Genomic DNA, 13477 nt, shown 5'->3' with positions numbered 1-13477 from the left:
AAAAACCAATACCGAAAATGACTTTTCCTTAATTTTTAGTGCAAATTGAAATTTCAAAAGTCCAAACTAAGGCAATTGAGGCCGAAAATGAAACCATTACACTAACCAGATTGGTTTAAGTGATAAACAACTAGATATCATTTAAGTATGTTATAAGTTCAAGTTTTTTTATACCAGATTGATTCAAGTTTGTTGAGAGACTCACTCACCAAAATTAAGTTTGCGACCTGAATTCAAAGTGAAACCTTAAAAACTGGAGGAGAAAAAAAACAACTAAGAGATGAGGAATTGTCAAGTAAAAACTTCTGATCACCAACTTTAATTGTTGAAGGTTAAAGTAAATTTTAATATAATAATTTTATCATATTCGGGTTGAATTAAGTTTCAACTTTGAAGAAAAAAATATGCACATTAATAACTTTTCCAATTTCTAAAAATGTATTTATAATTAATTACGATCAATTGCCTTGGGAATAAATAAAAGAAAAGAAAAATCAATACCGAAAATATGACTATTGCATTAATTATTAGTGAAAATTGAAAATTCAAAGTCCAAACTAAGGCAAGTGAGTATGAAAATGAAAGTACTACACCATGGTTTCGTTTAAGTGGTAAGTAGCTTAATATTGTTTAAGCAAATTTTGAGTTTGAGTTCTTTTGTATGCAGAAAATCTCTGCTAAGAGACTCACCCATCAAAATCAAGTGTGTGGCCCATATCGGTCTAGATTAGTCAAGAAGAAACCTTAGAAATCGAGAGGACAAAAAAAACTAAAACTACTACCGTTGACATACGAATTAGGTGTGAATATCCAATATTCAAATCAAATGAAAAAAAGTTTGAGTTAATCCCATGGATGAGTATGATTTTATCGTTTAAATTTTATTTGAATTTTTTAAGTCACTCTAAATTTATAAAATTTGAGTTTTGTTGGAAAAAAAAATTGGATACTTTGAGACATAGTTTCAATGGATAAAGATGAAGATTCGTATCATAAAAGTATGTTTTTAAATTATACTCCATGAAAGTTTTACAATGATATATCATATGCATAAAATTATTGAACGATGATTGAGAATTAATGTTTCAAGTAAACTATTTGTGAATTATGTTGAGGAAAATGAAAAAATTTATATCCCACGTTGATGGATACCAAATGTGGGTATGTTTATATTTTCTTTTCTTTCAAATAATTTTGGTGTTAGAATAAGGCTCAGTTACAATTCCCTTATCACTACAGTCATATCAATACTATGTTCTTCTTGTTGTTGTGTCCTAGGAGATAGTCGAAGAACATTGTCCAACATCGTAGGAGCAAATGATTCTACCACTAAGATTCCATACTATTAGATTTGAGAAGTTAATTTTCAACATTGGATTATGTTGTTTCAAAGATCTTTAGTGATGCATATATTAGGGAGAGTAAATATGCATTGTATTCTTTTTCTTTAATCAAAGTTTTGTCCGATTGAATTTTCTTTATAAAGTTTTTAGTAAGACAACATATTATGCATATTAAAGATATGTATATTCTTTCCAATACTAAGATTTTTTTTTCTTACACGGTTTTTATCATAGTAAAATTTTGACGACACATATTATCTTTATAGACATCGAAGGAGAAGTGTTATGAATATTTATGTGGATGTATATCACTATTTTATAAGATATGTTTTTAATCTACATTATTATCAAGTCTTTAATATTCATTAATATTAGAGCTATATATTGCATCTACTGCATGTGGCTATAAATATAGAAGTTAATGAAATTTAAATTTCTCTTATTTCTCAAACATATTATTCTTATTCTTTGTTTACTTTCTTTATTTTTACAATAAAAAATAAATAATATAAAGATATGCAATATAACTAATATGATATTTATAAGAAATACAAATAATTTTAATAATAAAAAAATAAACATTTTATTCAATAATGGTTCTTTTTTTTAAATGGAGGCTATAATATAAATAAAACAAAATTTATGAAGGTTAATATTAAAATTTAAAACTCATTAAATTGTCGATTTATTTTCTTCCTTTTAAAACTAAATTATATGTATTAAATAATATCTTAGGTCCATGCTGCAGGAAAAAAAGAATATAAGAGATTTGACTTGAAAAAATGAACCCAATTTAGATATTTGTCAATTTCGGTAAATTAAGTTTTACGCATGCCCATAAGTCCACAACTGTAATCGAAGAGCAAAAGTAATTTGAAATACTCGTTTAATCTTTCCTTGGTGAAATTAAAGGGAAAAAATGATTTTATCACATATAGATATCTAAAGCATATTAATTTTTTTATTTAAATATTTAAAATACTTTAGTTGATGTAGAATTTAGTTATGATTTTTAATACGATTAATACTATTTTTTTCAAATCTTTGAATTAATTTCTAAGAACAAACTTTTGGGGAAAGAAATAATATTAGTTGATTGGAAATCAATCTAGAAGAGTTAAGTATTAACATGGTCTTTATGTACAGGAAAAGCTACAACTTTTTGACTCCAAAAATCCGACTAAAATAAAGAAGAAGAAAAACAATTACTGTTATTATAGACATGGTGATGATGATCTAATGACAACGATGATGACGTGGATGATGATTTTAAATAGCCAACTGGTTTGGACCTTCATGAGATAGGATTAAATTTTGGAATAAACTACATATTTAGTATTTAAATTTATTTTTATTTTTATTTTATTTTGATATCTAAATTTTATTATTTAAAACTATATTTAACATCAGTTTAGGTTTTAATTTGGTATGAGTCGTTGAAAAATTAATAGAACTACTAATATGATATTTTTTTAAAAAAAAATTCATTATGATGCCATATCGACATGTCATTAAGTTTTTGACATGTACCAAAATAAAACTTAAACCAAATGTTAGGTATAATTCAAAAAATAAAGTTTAGATATTAAAATAGAATAAAAATAATAGTTTAGGTACTAAATATATAAATTACCCTAAATTTTGATAGTAAAAAGTTGTGTGTACACGCATTCCGATGGTTATCCATTCCGGGAAAGTGGAATATTAAAGTCACAAAAATTACCAATCCTTAAAACGATTATATAAGGTATTGTTTTTGTCATTATTTATGAAGCACATATCTAATCTATGAAGCACTATTTGTATGGGTTTCCGATCTAATAATAATAATAATAATAATAGGTGATTCATAAATAAAAAAATATTTTCAGATTTCATAATCTTACTTAAAAATGCAATGATTTTGTCCATGATATGTATTCGTACTACCTACCGGCCAACAAAACAAACTTTATAACGTCGATGAATAAAGATAGGTCTCCTAATAATTAAACACCAGGAAGGATTTTATATATTTAATTAAGATGACATGAAATTCAACAATCTAGATTTTTTATTGCTTCCTTATACTTAATTAATTAATTATCTTTTGACAAACTTGACATCTTCAATGTTTGAATAACTCGTTAATAATGAACTCTCTCTCCTAATTTGGGGGAAATATCTATAACTTTATCAGCCTTTAAATCAAAAGCCATCATATCATTTTTATTTCTATTTATATCCAAATAGGGGATTTAATTCATATGCTTTAGGTGGATTAATTTTAATCTTATTTTATTATTATAATAAATTAGTCTTGGTTTAAGATATCATCAAAAATTTTAAATTTTTTATTAATCAATTGATTTGATGAATTAATAAAATTTTAAAACATTAACTAACAACTGGTTGATCTAGTGGGACGAGGTGCTAGATTTTTTAAACAATGTTAGGGGTTGAACTCTGACGTTTTTTAATGGAGAAAACTGAGTTGAGAGAGTTACCATCGCCTATATAATAATGAGTTGGTCAATAAATCACTATTTATTTGTTTTACTTATTATTTTACCAAGTCTTTTTTTATCCAATTTTGAGGGCTACGTTAGGTTTGATTCCTTTGGTGTTGGGATAGAACTTTTTTCAACATTTTGATTTGCAAGAATTGTATTAAAGAAGGTTCATGCATAGTATTAAATTATGGAAATTCATGCATCAGAGACCATCACAACATCTTCCATACATACATGCACATATTTTAATTGGTTTATGTCCTTGAATTAATAAAATTATTTTATTTTATATATTTTTAAATAACTTTTAGAACTTATTAGATTTTTATAATGATTAAAGTTTATATATATATATATATATATATATATATATATTAATGATCTAAAGAAAGGTGTTGTCATGTTAATAATTTAATTATAGTTAGTTTATTTAATGTTTAGTTTGGTATCGATTTTTTATTTAAAATTTGATTTGATTCAAAGTTTAAATCATAGATTTATTTAAAGGTATGAATACTATTTTTACAATCACTGAACTATATAAATCAACAACTAAAATCAACTGTGTAGATGCTACGCATGATTTATATAGAGTTAGATTGAAACTTAAAACCATATCACTCAAGATAGAAGCATTATTTTCATCATGTTTTAGTACATGAGTATTCATTTAACAATTCTTAGTCACTCATATGACTTGAATTTTTTTGGTATAATCATCAATATTTAATCTATTTAGCGATTAATTTGAATTTGATAATGTATAAGATTGATATAGAGATGATTCTCTCAACCTAATTTGATCTATGCATAGTACCATAATCGAAACTGTAACACTCCCAACCCGTTTCCGACCCGGATACGAGTCCGAGGTGTCACATTGACCTTTCAAACATATACATTTATAAAAAAACTATAGAAAATTTAAATTTTCATTAATATAACACTGATCGTTTACATAAGTACGACCAAAATATTACAAATCTGATCAGAGCATATGTAAATTACACTTGGTACATACCAACACTTTTATACAACAAAATACATACTGTGATTTTACTTCTGATCTGATTTGATCTTCGAGTGAATGTATGTTGTCCTGCTGATCTTAAACCTGATCTTCTCTCTTTTCAGTAATTACGTATAAAAATACTTACACGCTAAGTCATAGACTTAGTGAGGCATAAACTTATAATAATACATTTCTTATAAATATGAACATGCAACATAATATTCAAATAAAATCTTCACATTACATATGATTCACGATAACCAATAATAATATGATAATATATAATGCAATACACATACTTTTCATATTCTTTATAAGCCCATGTATTTACTGAGAACTTAAGGTATGCGAGTACATGGAGGTTGTGCACATATGATGTCACCACAGCTCGTATAAGTCCCACTGAGTGGCATGTGAAATTTGTCCCTTAGGACCTATGAATATGTCCCGAATGACCTATGAAACCCATGACTCTTGACATGCCAACTATACCTAGAGCTCTCATATCACACAACATGGGCATTAGTGTTATACTTCATATAAGCATGTACTTATATCATTTTCTTTATAATCACATGTGTCTTTTCTTCTATAACATATCACATGTGCATATATTCATCAATCTTATATCCTGTAACATATGTATTTGAGTACATTCACATGAGTCATATAACATAGATCAAATCATATAAACATATATAACTGTTGTATGTATTTATAATAACCATAATGTATGCATGTTTATAACTATTAAACTATGAAACTAATATAGGAAATAGACTTATCACAAGTCTTATTTCCATTGAACTGTACCTAAATTATGCACTCACCTTGGCCTCACTTGCTATCAATTACTCCTATGATTTCCTTTCTTTCGATCAAATATTAACTCGGTGGCTGTTCCAGAATTTGTTTATGCTCGATGTCTTAGCAAGCTTGAGTTCACGGCTGGAAGAAGATGAATAAGAGAGTTTTCTGGAAACTTTTCCTTTAGCCTTCCTTTCCCACGTGTATGTATATATATCCTCCATATCCATCTTTAATTCATTTCTAGGTCAAATGATCATTTTGCCCTTATATTCCTCCTTCTTTGAAATATAATCATGATATTGAGGATGTTACATAAACTCTTAATATTGGTGAAGAATATAGTATTCATCCCACGTTATTGGTATAGTATGACTTTATTTGAATAATGAAAAATAATAAATACTATTTATTTAAATATATGTTATTTTTATTCTTTTTTCTGATTTTAAGTTTAGATTCAATTTCGAATGTAATACTTAGACTTTTATTATATGTTGATATTTATATAACAAAACGTAACAAGAAGATAATAATTACTTTTTTAAATAAAATGATATTTTAATGATTTACGCTCTTAGCAGAATCAGTGGATGGTAGACAAGAAGCGTCAAAATCATTGAATAAATTAGATAGGCAGCTTTGACAATCAACTGTAGTTTATTCCAAACGAGATTTGGAATACTATTCAATAGACGGTTCTAGTCCTAAGAAATTATTAAATTTTCATACAGAATTAAGAAAAATCACAATTTCTATAGCTAAAACATTAAATTAATATTGAAATTGTAACACAAAGAGCTTAAGATTGACTCGATATTAAAACAGAAAAAATGACATCTCAAAGGAGGTCAACCATTTTGTGTCTTAATTTCCAAGCAGCGTGTTCCAGGTCCAACCGGAGCTATCAACATCCATGCAATGTCAAAAAGGTAATGCATTGTGTTCTCTGCTATAACGTCTTAATTGTTGTTCTGGTGCCTGTATTATTTAGTTTCAGCACTTTCATTCTTTTACAATGTAATTTGATATTTTTAGTCCTTTTATTATTATCCAATAATTAGTATATAACTTATCCTATATTGGATCAAATATATTTATTTTTAATAGTCCGAAGTGACTATAAAATAATAGTCATTCAGAAAATTTAAATCTGTTAACAATAAATATCTCACATTTAACTACTCGACCTCAAATCGTCTAGAAAAAACTATCCACATTTTGTGCACAAAACGTCAAAAGTAGGGACAATTTGAAATGAAATACTCGATACAACTTGGCTTTTACCTCTTATTTCTAGTTTCATACTCTGTTTTCAAAATCATTTCCGTACATGAACGGGTTGGAATTAAGTGTCCTTATACAGCTGCCAACTGATTACTATTATTAGGTTAAGGCTTATTACTAAAATAATGTTTAAAAAATACTATCTTTTATGAATATGTGTCTAAAGTATTTTTTGACTCATCTTGGTGCCTAACATTATAAACGTTGTCACTTTAGGTATTCATGTCATCAATGGTGTTAATTTTCTCCGTTAAATGACACATGTTATAATATGGAAATTTTAAAACTTTTAAAATTTAAAATTTAAAATTTAAAATATATATATATATATATATATATATATATATATATATATATATATTTAAAAAATATAAGCATTTTGAAATAACTCCAAAACTTTGAAAATCTTCATTCTAACCCCTAAACCCACATCAACCACCGTCTTTTACCATTGACGAAGCTCCACCCGACCTCACCTCCCCCGATGACCAAAACCCCTATGAAATCATGAGCAGTCGACAGCCGATTAATGGTGAATCGACGTTTTGTACCCTGCGAACTCTAAGATGAAAATCGCGATCCCATATAATTTCGATGACCATTCGACGGCAACTACGCACTGTATCACTAGGAAGATGGCATGGACTACATTGGTGGCGGTGGTCGTGGCCAGAAAAGGCGGCAACGACGGGTTAAGGTTAGGATTTAGGAATTTTGGAGGTTTTTTTATAATTTAAGAGAAATTAATTTTTTACATATAATAATATTTTAATTGTTTAAAAAATAAATTTCAAAATCATCATATTATGACATGTGTCACTTAATGGAAGAAATTAATGTCGCTGATGGTTCGGGCACCTAAAATGATAATGTTTGTAATATTAGACACTGAGATGAATTAAGAAATACTTTAGACACCTATTCATGAAAAGCGGTATAGTTTGGGCATTTATTTTGGTATTAAGCCTTAGGCTAAATATAATTTTTTGTACGCAATTTCTTTTGTTTGTTATTATCACTTGCTGTTGAAAATTCAAAATTCTTTACATGAATAGTGAAAGCAGAAGTGAGCAAGGAACCATAAAAAGTCAATGTTTTATGCTTATAAATACACATGCTTCGTTGTAAACCCCATATTCAGATATTTCTTGAAGCTTCGTTTTTATATAACACTCAGAAGAGGAGTAAACAAAAATGAAGTTTGGGAAGGAATTTGCAGCTCAAATGGTGCCGGAATGGCAAGGGGCGTACATGGATTATGATTATCTTAAAACCCTTTTAAAAGATATTCAATCTTTCAATCAAAGAACCAAGCAGCAACAATCCGTCCCACATGGACTGAAACGAAGCCTGTCCATGTACAGAGCTTTCAGTGGTCTGTTGGTTCATAGACATGGCCAACATTCCATCGATCCCACGTCGCCGGACGTTGAAGAGCATCCCATTTTCGTGAATTCCGTCAACCGGAACGGCTCCGAGAAGTACGAGACGACGTTCCTCATGCAAGGAGACGAAGGAGGGGAGTACGAATTGGTGTACTTCAGAAGGCTGGACGATGAGTTCAATAAGGTGGACAAGTTTTACAAGTCCAAGGTGGCCGAGGTGATGCAGGAGGCTGAGACCCTGAATAAGCAAATGGATGCTTTCATTGCTTTTAGAATCAAAGTAGAGAATCCCCAAGGATGGCCGTGGCAAGACCGTTCCCACGACATGACTCGTCTCGCCTCTGCTGTCGCCGCGTCAACCGCCATGCTGGCGGCTTCAATCCCGGCCGGTGCTAGAGCAAGCAGCAGTAAGTAGCCAGTAGCCACTAATACTAATAATTAAAGCCCGGGGAAGTGAAATTCTTATGAATTACCCTTTGGTTTTTGATTTGCAGGAAGATCAGTTGAGCACATGGAAATCATCGATGAAGGGCCGAGCGTGCACGGTGACTCTGACGATGATAAGAAAGATACTGCAAAGCAAGATATTGAATCGCAAAACATTGAAAAACTAGTGGCTAATAAGTTGAAAGAACATAGACCAGCTCCATTACATATACTAGACCGTGTTAAAATGAATAACACGCTTGCAACGCCTGGATCAACCATTAAAGTGTTTCTAAACGCACCTAAACAGTCTGATTTGAAGTTTAATAGGGAGAATCTCACGAGAGTTGAGAATAAACTTAAGCGAGCTTTTGTCGAATTCTACCGGAAGCTCCTCCTCCTCAAAAGTTACAGCTTCTTGAATACTTTGGCTTTCTCAAAAATCATGAAGAAATATGACAAGGTATACATAAATATACACCTTATTTATGTCGAAAATTATTTAAATTTCTGTTTTTTTAGTGTTTTGTTCTTTTGTGATTGCAGATCAGTTCAAGGGATGCCTCAAAGTCATACATGAACATGGTAGATGGTTCTTATTTAGGTAGCTCCGAAGAGGCTACAAAACTAATGGAAAGAGTCGAGGCTACATTCATCAAACACTTTGCAAACTCGAACCGCAGCAAAGGAATGAATATTTTAAGACCAAAAGCTAGGAAACAAAGACATACAACAACATTTTATACTGGTAGAGCTTTGAATTTCATACACAACCAATTTATTTTTGGAAAGATATAACTCTGCAATTCTTGAATGTTTTCTCAGGTTTCTTTGCTGGATGCGGATTTGCTCTCATAGTAGCTCTTATTTTGATCATTCGCGCTCGGCATATCTTGGGTCACGACGGGACGGACCAGTACATGGAAACCATGTTTCCTCTTTACAGGTAACGATTAGAATCCTGTCCTTGCAATTGAAGTTTATTTCAGTTCGTATATAAACCATTTGATCAACGATTTTGCAGTTTGTTTGGATTCATTGTTCTACATACGGTGTTGTATGCCATCAATGTGTACTTTTGGAGAAGGTATCGAGTTAATTATGCCTTCATATTTGGTTTCAAGCAAGGAACCGAACTCGGGTACCGGGAAGTGCTCCTTGTCAGTTTTGGCCTTGCAGTAATGGCACTTGCCAGTGTGCTCTCAAATCTTGATATGGAGATGGATCCCAAAACAATGGATTATAAAGCATTCACCGAAATTGTCCCTTTGATCTTGGTGGTGGTAAGATCATTGAATTCATTTGTAACGATGTATATAGATGCATGTATATATGTATAACTTACAACTGCGTTCTTGGTGTATCTGCAGGTGGTGATTGTCATACTGTTCTTGCCATTCAACATCTTGTATCGATCGAGTCGTTTCTTCTTCCTCAATTGTTTGTTTCACAGTATATTAGCCCCTCTTTACAAGGTAAGCGTTAAGTCCTGGTAATATCCATGTTTGACACATATAAGGATCTGTTCAAGTAATCTGTAAAATTTCGTTCAAACTGCAGGTCAGGCTCCCAGATTTCTTCCTGGCAGACCAGTTAACTAGCCAGATTCAAGCATTTAGAAGTCTTGAGTTCTACATTTGCTACTATGGATGGGGAGATTTCCGACACCGAAAAAACAGCTGCAATAGCAATGATGTTTTCAACACTTTCAGCTACATTGTCGCTGTGATTCCTTTCTGGTCTCGCATGCTTCAGTGCTTGCGTCGTTTTTTCGAAGAGAAAGACACATTGCAGGGTTACAATGCAGGGAAATATTTCATCACCATTGTGGCCCTTTGTTTGAGAACTGCATACAGTCTTAACAGAGGGTTGAGCTGGGAAATATTGGCTCTCATCTTCTCGGTGGCTGCTGCTGTTGTTTGTACTTACTGGGACCTTGTCTATGATTGGGGACTTCTTCAACGCCATTCGAGGAACCGATGGTTGAGAGACAAGCTCCTTATACAACGAAAAAGTGTCTATTTCGGTGCCATGGTAAGTCTAAGAACCGAGTATTCGAACTACGAACTTGTTTGATTGGTATGGTCGTATACGTGTTTAATGGGGTACATTCATTGGAATGCAGGTCCTGAATGTTCTGTTGAGATTTGCATGGTTGCAAACAGTGTTCAACTTCAAGTTATTTGATTTGCATAGGCAAAACATGATCACCATCGTGGCCAGCCTCGAGATAATCCGGCGAGGGATGTGGAATTTCTTCAGGTAAACTAAGCGTGTTCTTTCCCTGTCATTAAGATTGGGTCGGAATCTGACCTGTTTAGGAACGTTATTTTCAGGTTAGAGAACGAGCATTTGAATAACGCCGAGAATTATCGAGCATTCAAGTCGGTGCCATTGCCTTTCAACTATGAAGAAGATGAAGATGAATAGATAGTACAGAATTCAATTAGGTATATAGAAGAGAAACTAGTTGTAGATGTTGGTGGTTGAAAGGTTTATTTTCGTATGCGATTGTTTATGCAGTAAAAATGATTAACAAGTGAATTTAGTGATAACACTTTCCTCTTTGCTTCCGCCGCTTTAAAATGTTAGAAAAAACATGATTTTTTTCAAAAGAGTTATAAATATTCTCATAATAACAAATAATATAATCGAATAATTTAATTAAAATCAACCGTGCAAGCATATGAATTAAGAATAAAATTAAATGATAATCACCATTTTCGCTGTTCCGTCCCGGGTCTCCACTGCAACAAAAGAAGTGCGGTAACTTACGCAATGTAGCATGCAGATTTTAGCAATGACCAATTTACTTGTTATCAAGGTCATCAAGGGCACATGTTGAGTATTCAATTCCATCTCCATCCACGTATAAGTTCTTTGGTATTCTTACTGAGGACAGCCAATTGGAGCTAAGATTTAACATTTTATCCACTGCTATTCAACAACTAAAGTACCAACAAAGTTCATTTCTAATTCATAAATTAAAAATACTTGCATCTAATAATTACCCGAACGGGTTTCAAAGCCTTGGGTCCATTTCTTATGCCTCTTTTATGGCGTCTCACCTACAAATATATATATAGAAACATTTCCATTTGAACATGTTTGTATTCTACGACCATATCTCACTGGATTAATAAATAAAACTCATTTTTAAAATAAAAATCCTTACTTTTTCCTCTTTGGGGCAGCCATGAGCTTCATGGATCCTCCAAAAGTGAAACTTGGGAACCCGAACCCGAAGTTGTTACGACTGCTGTCTGGGATTTGATCGGACTCGGGTAAAACCAACGGATGTGGTGGTGGGGGATGACTGATGGAAGCATCCAACGGTGGAGGGAGTGCTGGAGCATGAACCCACCTCCGCAGACCCAAAACAGAACCGTATTCGGCTGCGGCGGAGTGTTTTAGCGTTGCTAGTCTCGACACCATTTTTTGATGGACAGTGGCGGTGACTGGGGAGGCAGCTCCGTGTAGGTATACTGTCTTTAGAAGATATGGCGAGGAATTTTTTCCTCTAAACGGCGTCGTTTTTCAATTAAGAAAACACTTCTGAGTCGGGCTGAAGAAGATGTTTCCAAATTTAATATCAAAATCAAATGTATAGTTTTGATAGCAAAAAAGTCTTATGAAAATTTGATTTCAAAATCGAACCTTTAAATTTTGAAATGTAAAACTGGCCTTTCCTTGTTGGGAAACTAGATTGAGTTTCAATATTCAACAAACATTGAATTTTTTCTCATTACTTTCGGTGCATTAGTTACATTGTTTATATAGCAGCTCGTAGAAGCTTAGTACAAGTCTAAAAACTTTAGAACTAACTCAACTAACTACTAACAGCTCTAACTCCCTTAACTGCTTAGCTATTCTAATATTCCTAAGCTATAAACTTGATCAATAAGAAACACATATAATCATATTTCCATAAAAAAAATTCACCTAATATACATCAAATACCAACATATAAAGTATTTTCAATGGCTAACCATAACATCTGCACAAATACAAGCAAAATGATACCTAAACACTAATGATAGAGTTCATTTTATCAATTTAGCGAGTTTATTAAAACTTCAACTCACATCATAACAACACACATCTTTATATACCTAGCATGCTTTACCACCTTAAGGTTAAATTATTAATCAATTCAAGATCATACATGTTTTACTTTTTCTCAAACTAACACATACATTTAGCAGCATACCAATGACAGAGCCAGAATTAAATATTGGCAGGGCCGAAATATTAGACTATTTAAGAAAAATATAAAGACTTATTAGGTATTTAAACTCGAAATTCAGCATGAACCAAGAGACCTTAGTGATTAAGGGATTGTTGTTATTCTTGAGGTCCCGAGTTCAAGCATGTATGTAGTGGTATGAACGTTCATTGTTAAATAGTTAAAAGTCTTTGTACATATATTACCTTGTATTCACCCTAAATTAAAAAAAAAAAACTCAAAACTCAAAAGACAACATCTAATTTGTCTAATATTTAAACTTACAATGACTTAAATTGTAATTATATCAAAAATTTGAGAATACAGACTTATAATTCTTTAGTTCAACCCCTACTTGATTAAATATTTATATTTTTTAAATTTAAATTTTTATTTTTACATGAACCAAAATACTATTAAACTAAAATTATATTGAATATATAAATTTTAACAGGATCAGGACCCCTTGGGCCCTAATCCCTTCAGCATACTGAAATATG

The 13477-nt window shown here is 31.5% G+C and overlaps 1 protein-coding gene across 6 annotated transcripts; it reads left to right on the top strand.

Moving 5' to 3' along the window:
- Window positions 1–8135: 8135 nt before the first annotated feature.
- LOC120187482 (phosphate transporter PHO1 homolog 3-like) lies at window positions 8136–11182 on the top strand. Of its 6 annotated transcripts, none has more exons than XM_039191191.1 (9): window positions 8136–8640; window positions 8857–9215; window positions 9299–9500; window positions 9578–9698; window positions 9777–10035; window positions 10123–10227; window positions 10313–10786; window positions 10878–11014; window positions 11089–11182. In XM_039191191.1, exons 1-9 carry the CDS (start codon window positions 8136–8138, stop codon window positions 11180–11182), a joined length of 2256 nt encoding a protein of 751 aa, XP_039047122.1. The 6 variants fall into 6 exon arrangements, with proteins under 6 accessions (XP_039047122.1, XP_039047119.1, XP_039047118.1 ...); XM_039191188.1 differs by having other exon boundaries at window positions 8136–8715; window positions 8821–9215; XM_039191187.1 differs by having other exon boundaries at window positions 8136–8730; window positions 8821–9215.
- Window positions 11183–13477: the final 2295 nt, after the last annotated feature.

Source organism: Hibiscus syriacus, unplaced genomic scaffold (assembly GCF_006381635.1).
Source record: "Hibiscus syriacus cultivar Baekdansim isolate YM2019G1 unplaced genomic scaffold, ASM638163v2 tig00113725_pilon, whole genome shotgun sequence".
Taxonomy (NCBI): domain Eukaryota; kingdom Viridiplantae; phylum Streptophyta; class Magnoliopsida; order Malvales; family Malvaceae; genus Hibiscus; species Hibiscus syriacus.
Note: the sequence above shows the minus strand (reverse complement) of the source record. Positions and strands in the feature narration are given on the sequence as shown.

What these genes read in the sequence shown, in the direction of transcription:
- LOC120187482 (XM_039191185.1), top strand. Translation starts at nt 8,136, where the DNA reads ATGAAGTTTGGGAAGGAATTTGCAGCTCAAATGGTGCCGGAATGGCAA. An exon ending in TCCCTTTGATCTTGGTGGTG is followed by an intron (nt 10,036 to 10,122) that starts GTAAGATCATTG and finishes GTGTATCTGCAG; the next exon opens with GTGGTGATTGTCATACTGTT. An exon ending in GGGATGTGGAATTTCTTCAG is followed by an intron (nt 11,015 to 11,088) that starts GTAAACTAAGCG and finishes CGTTATTTTCAG; the next exon opens with GTTAGAGAACGAGCATTTGA.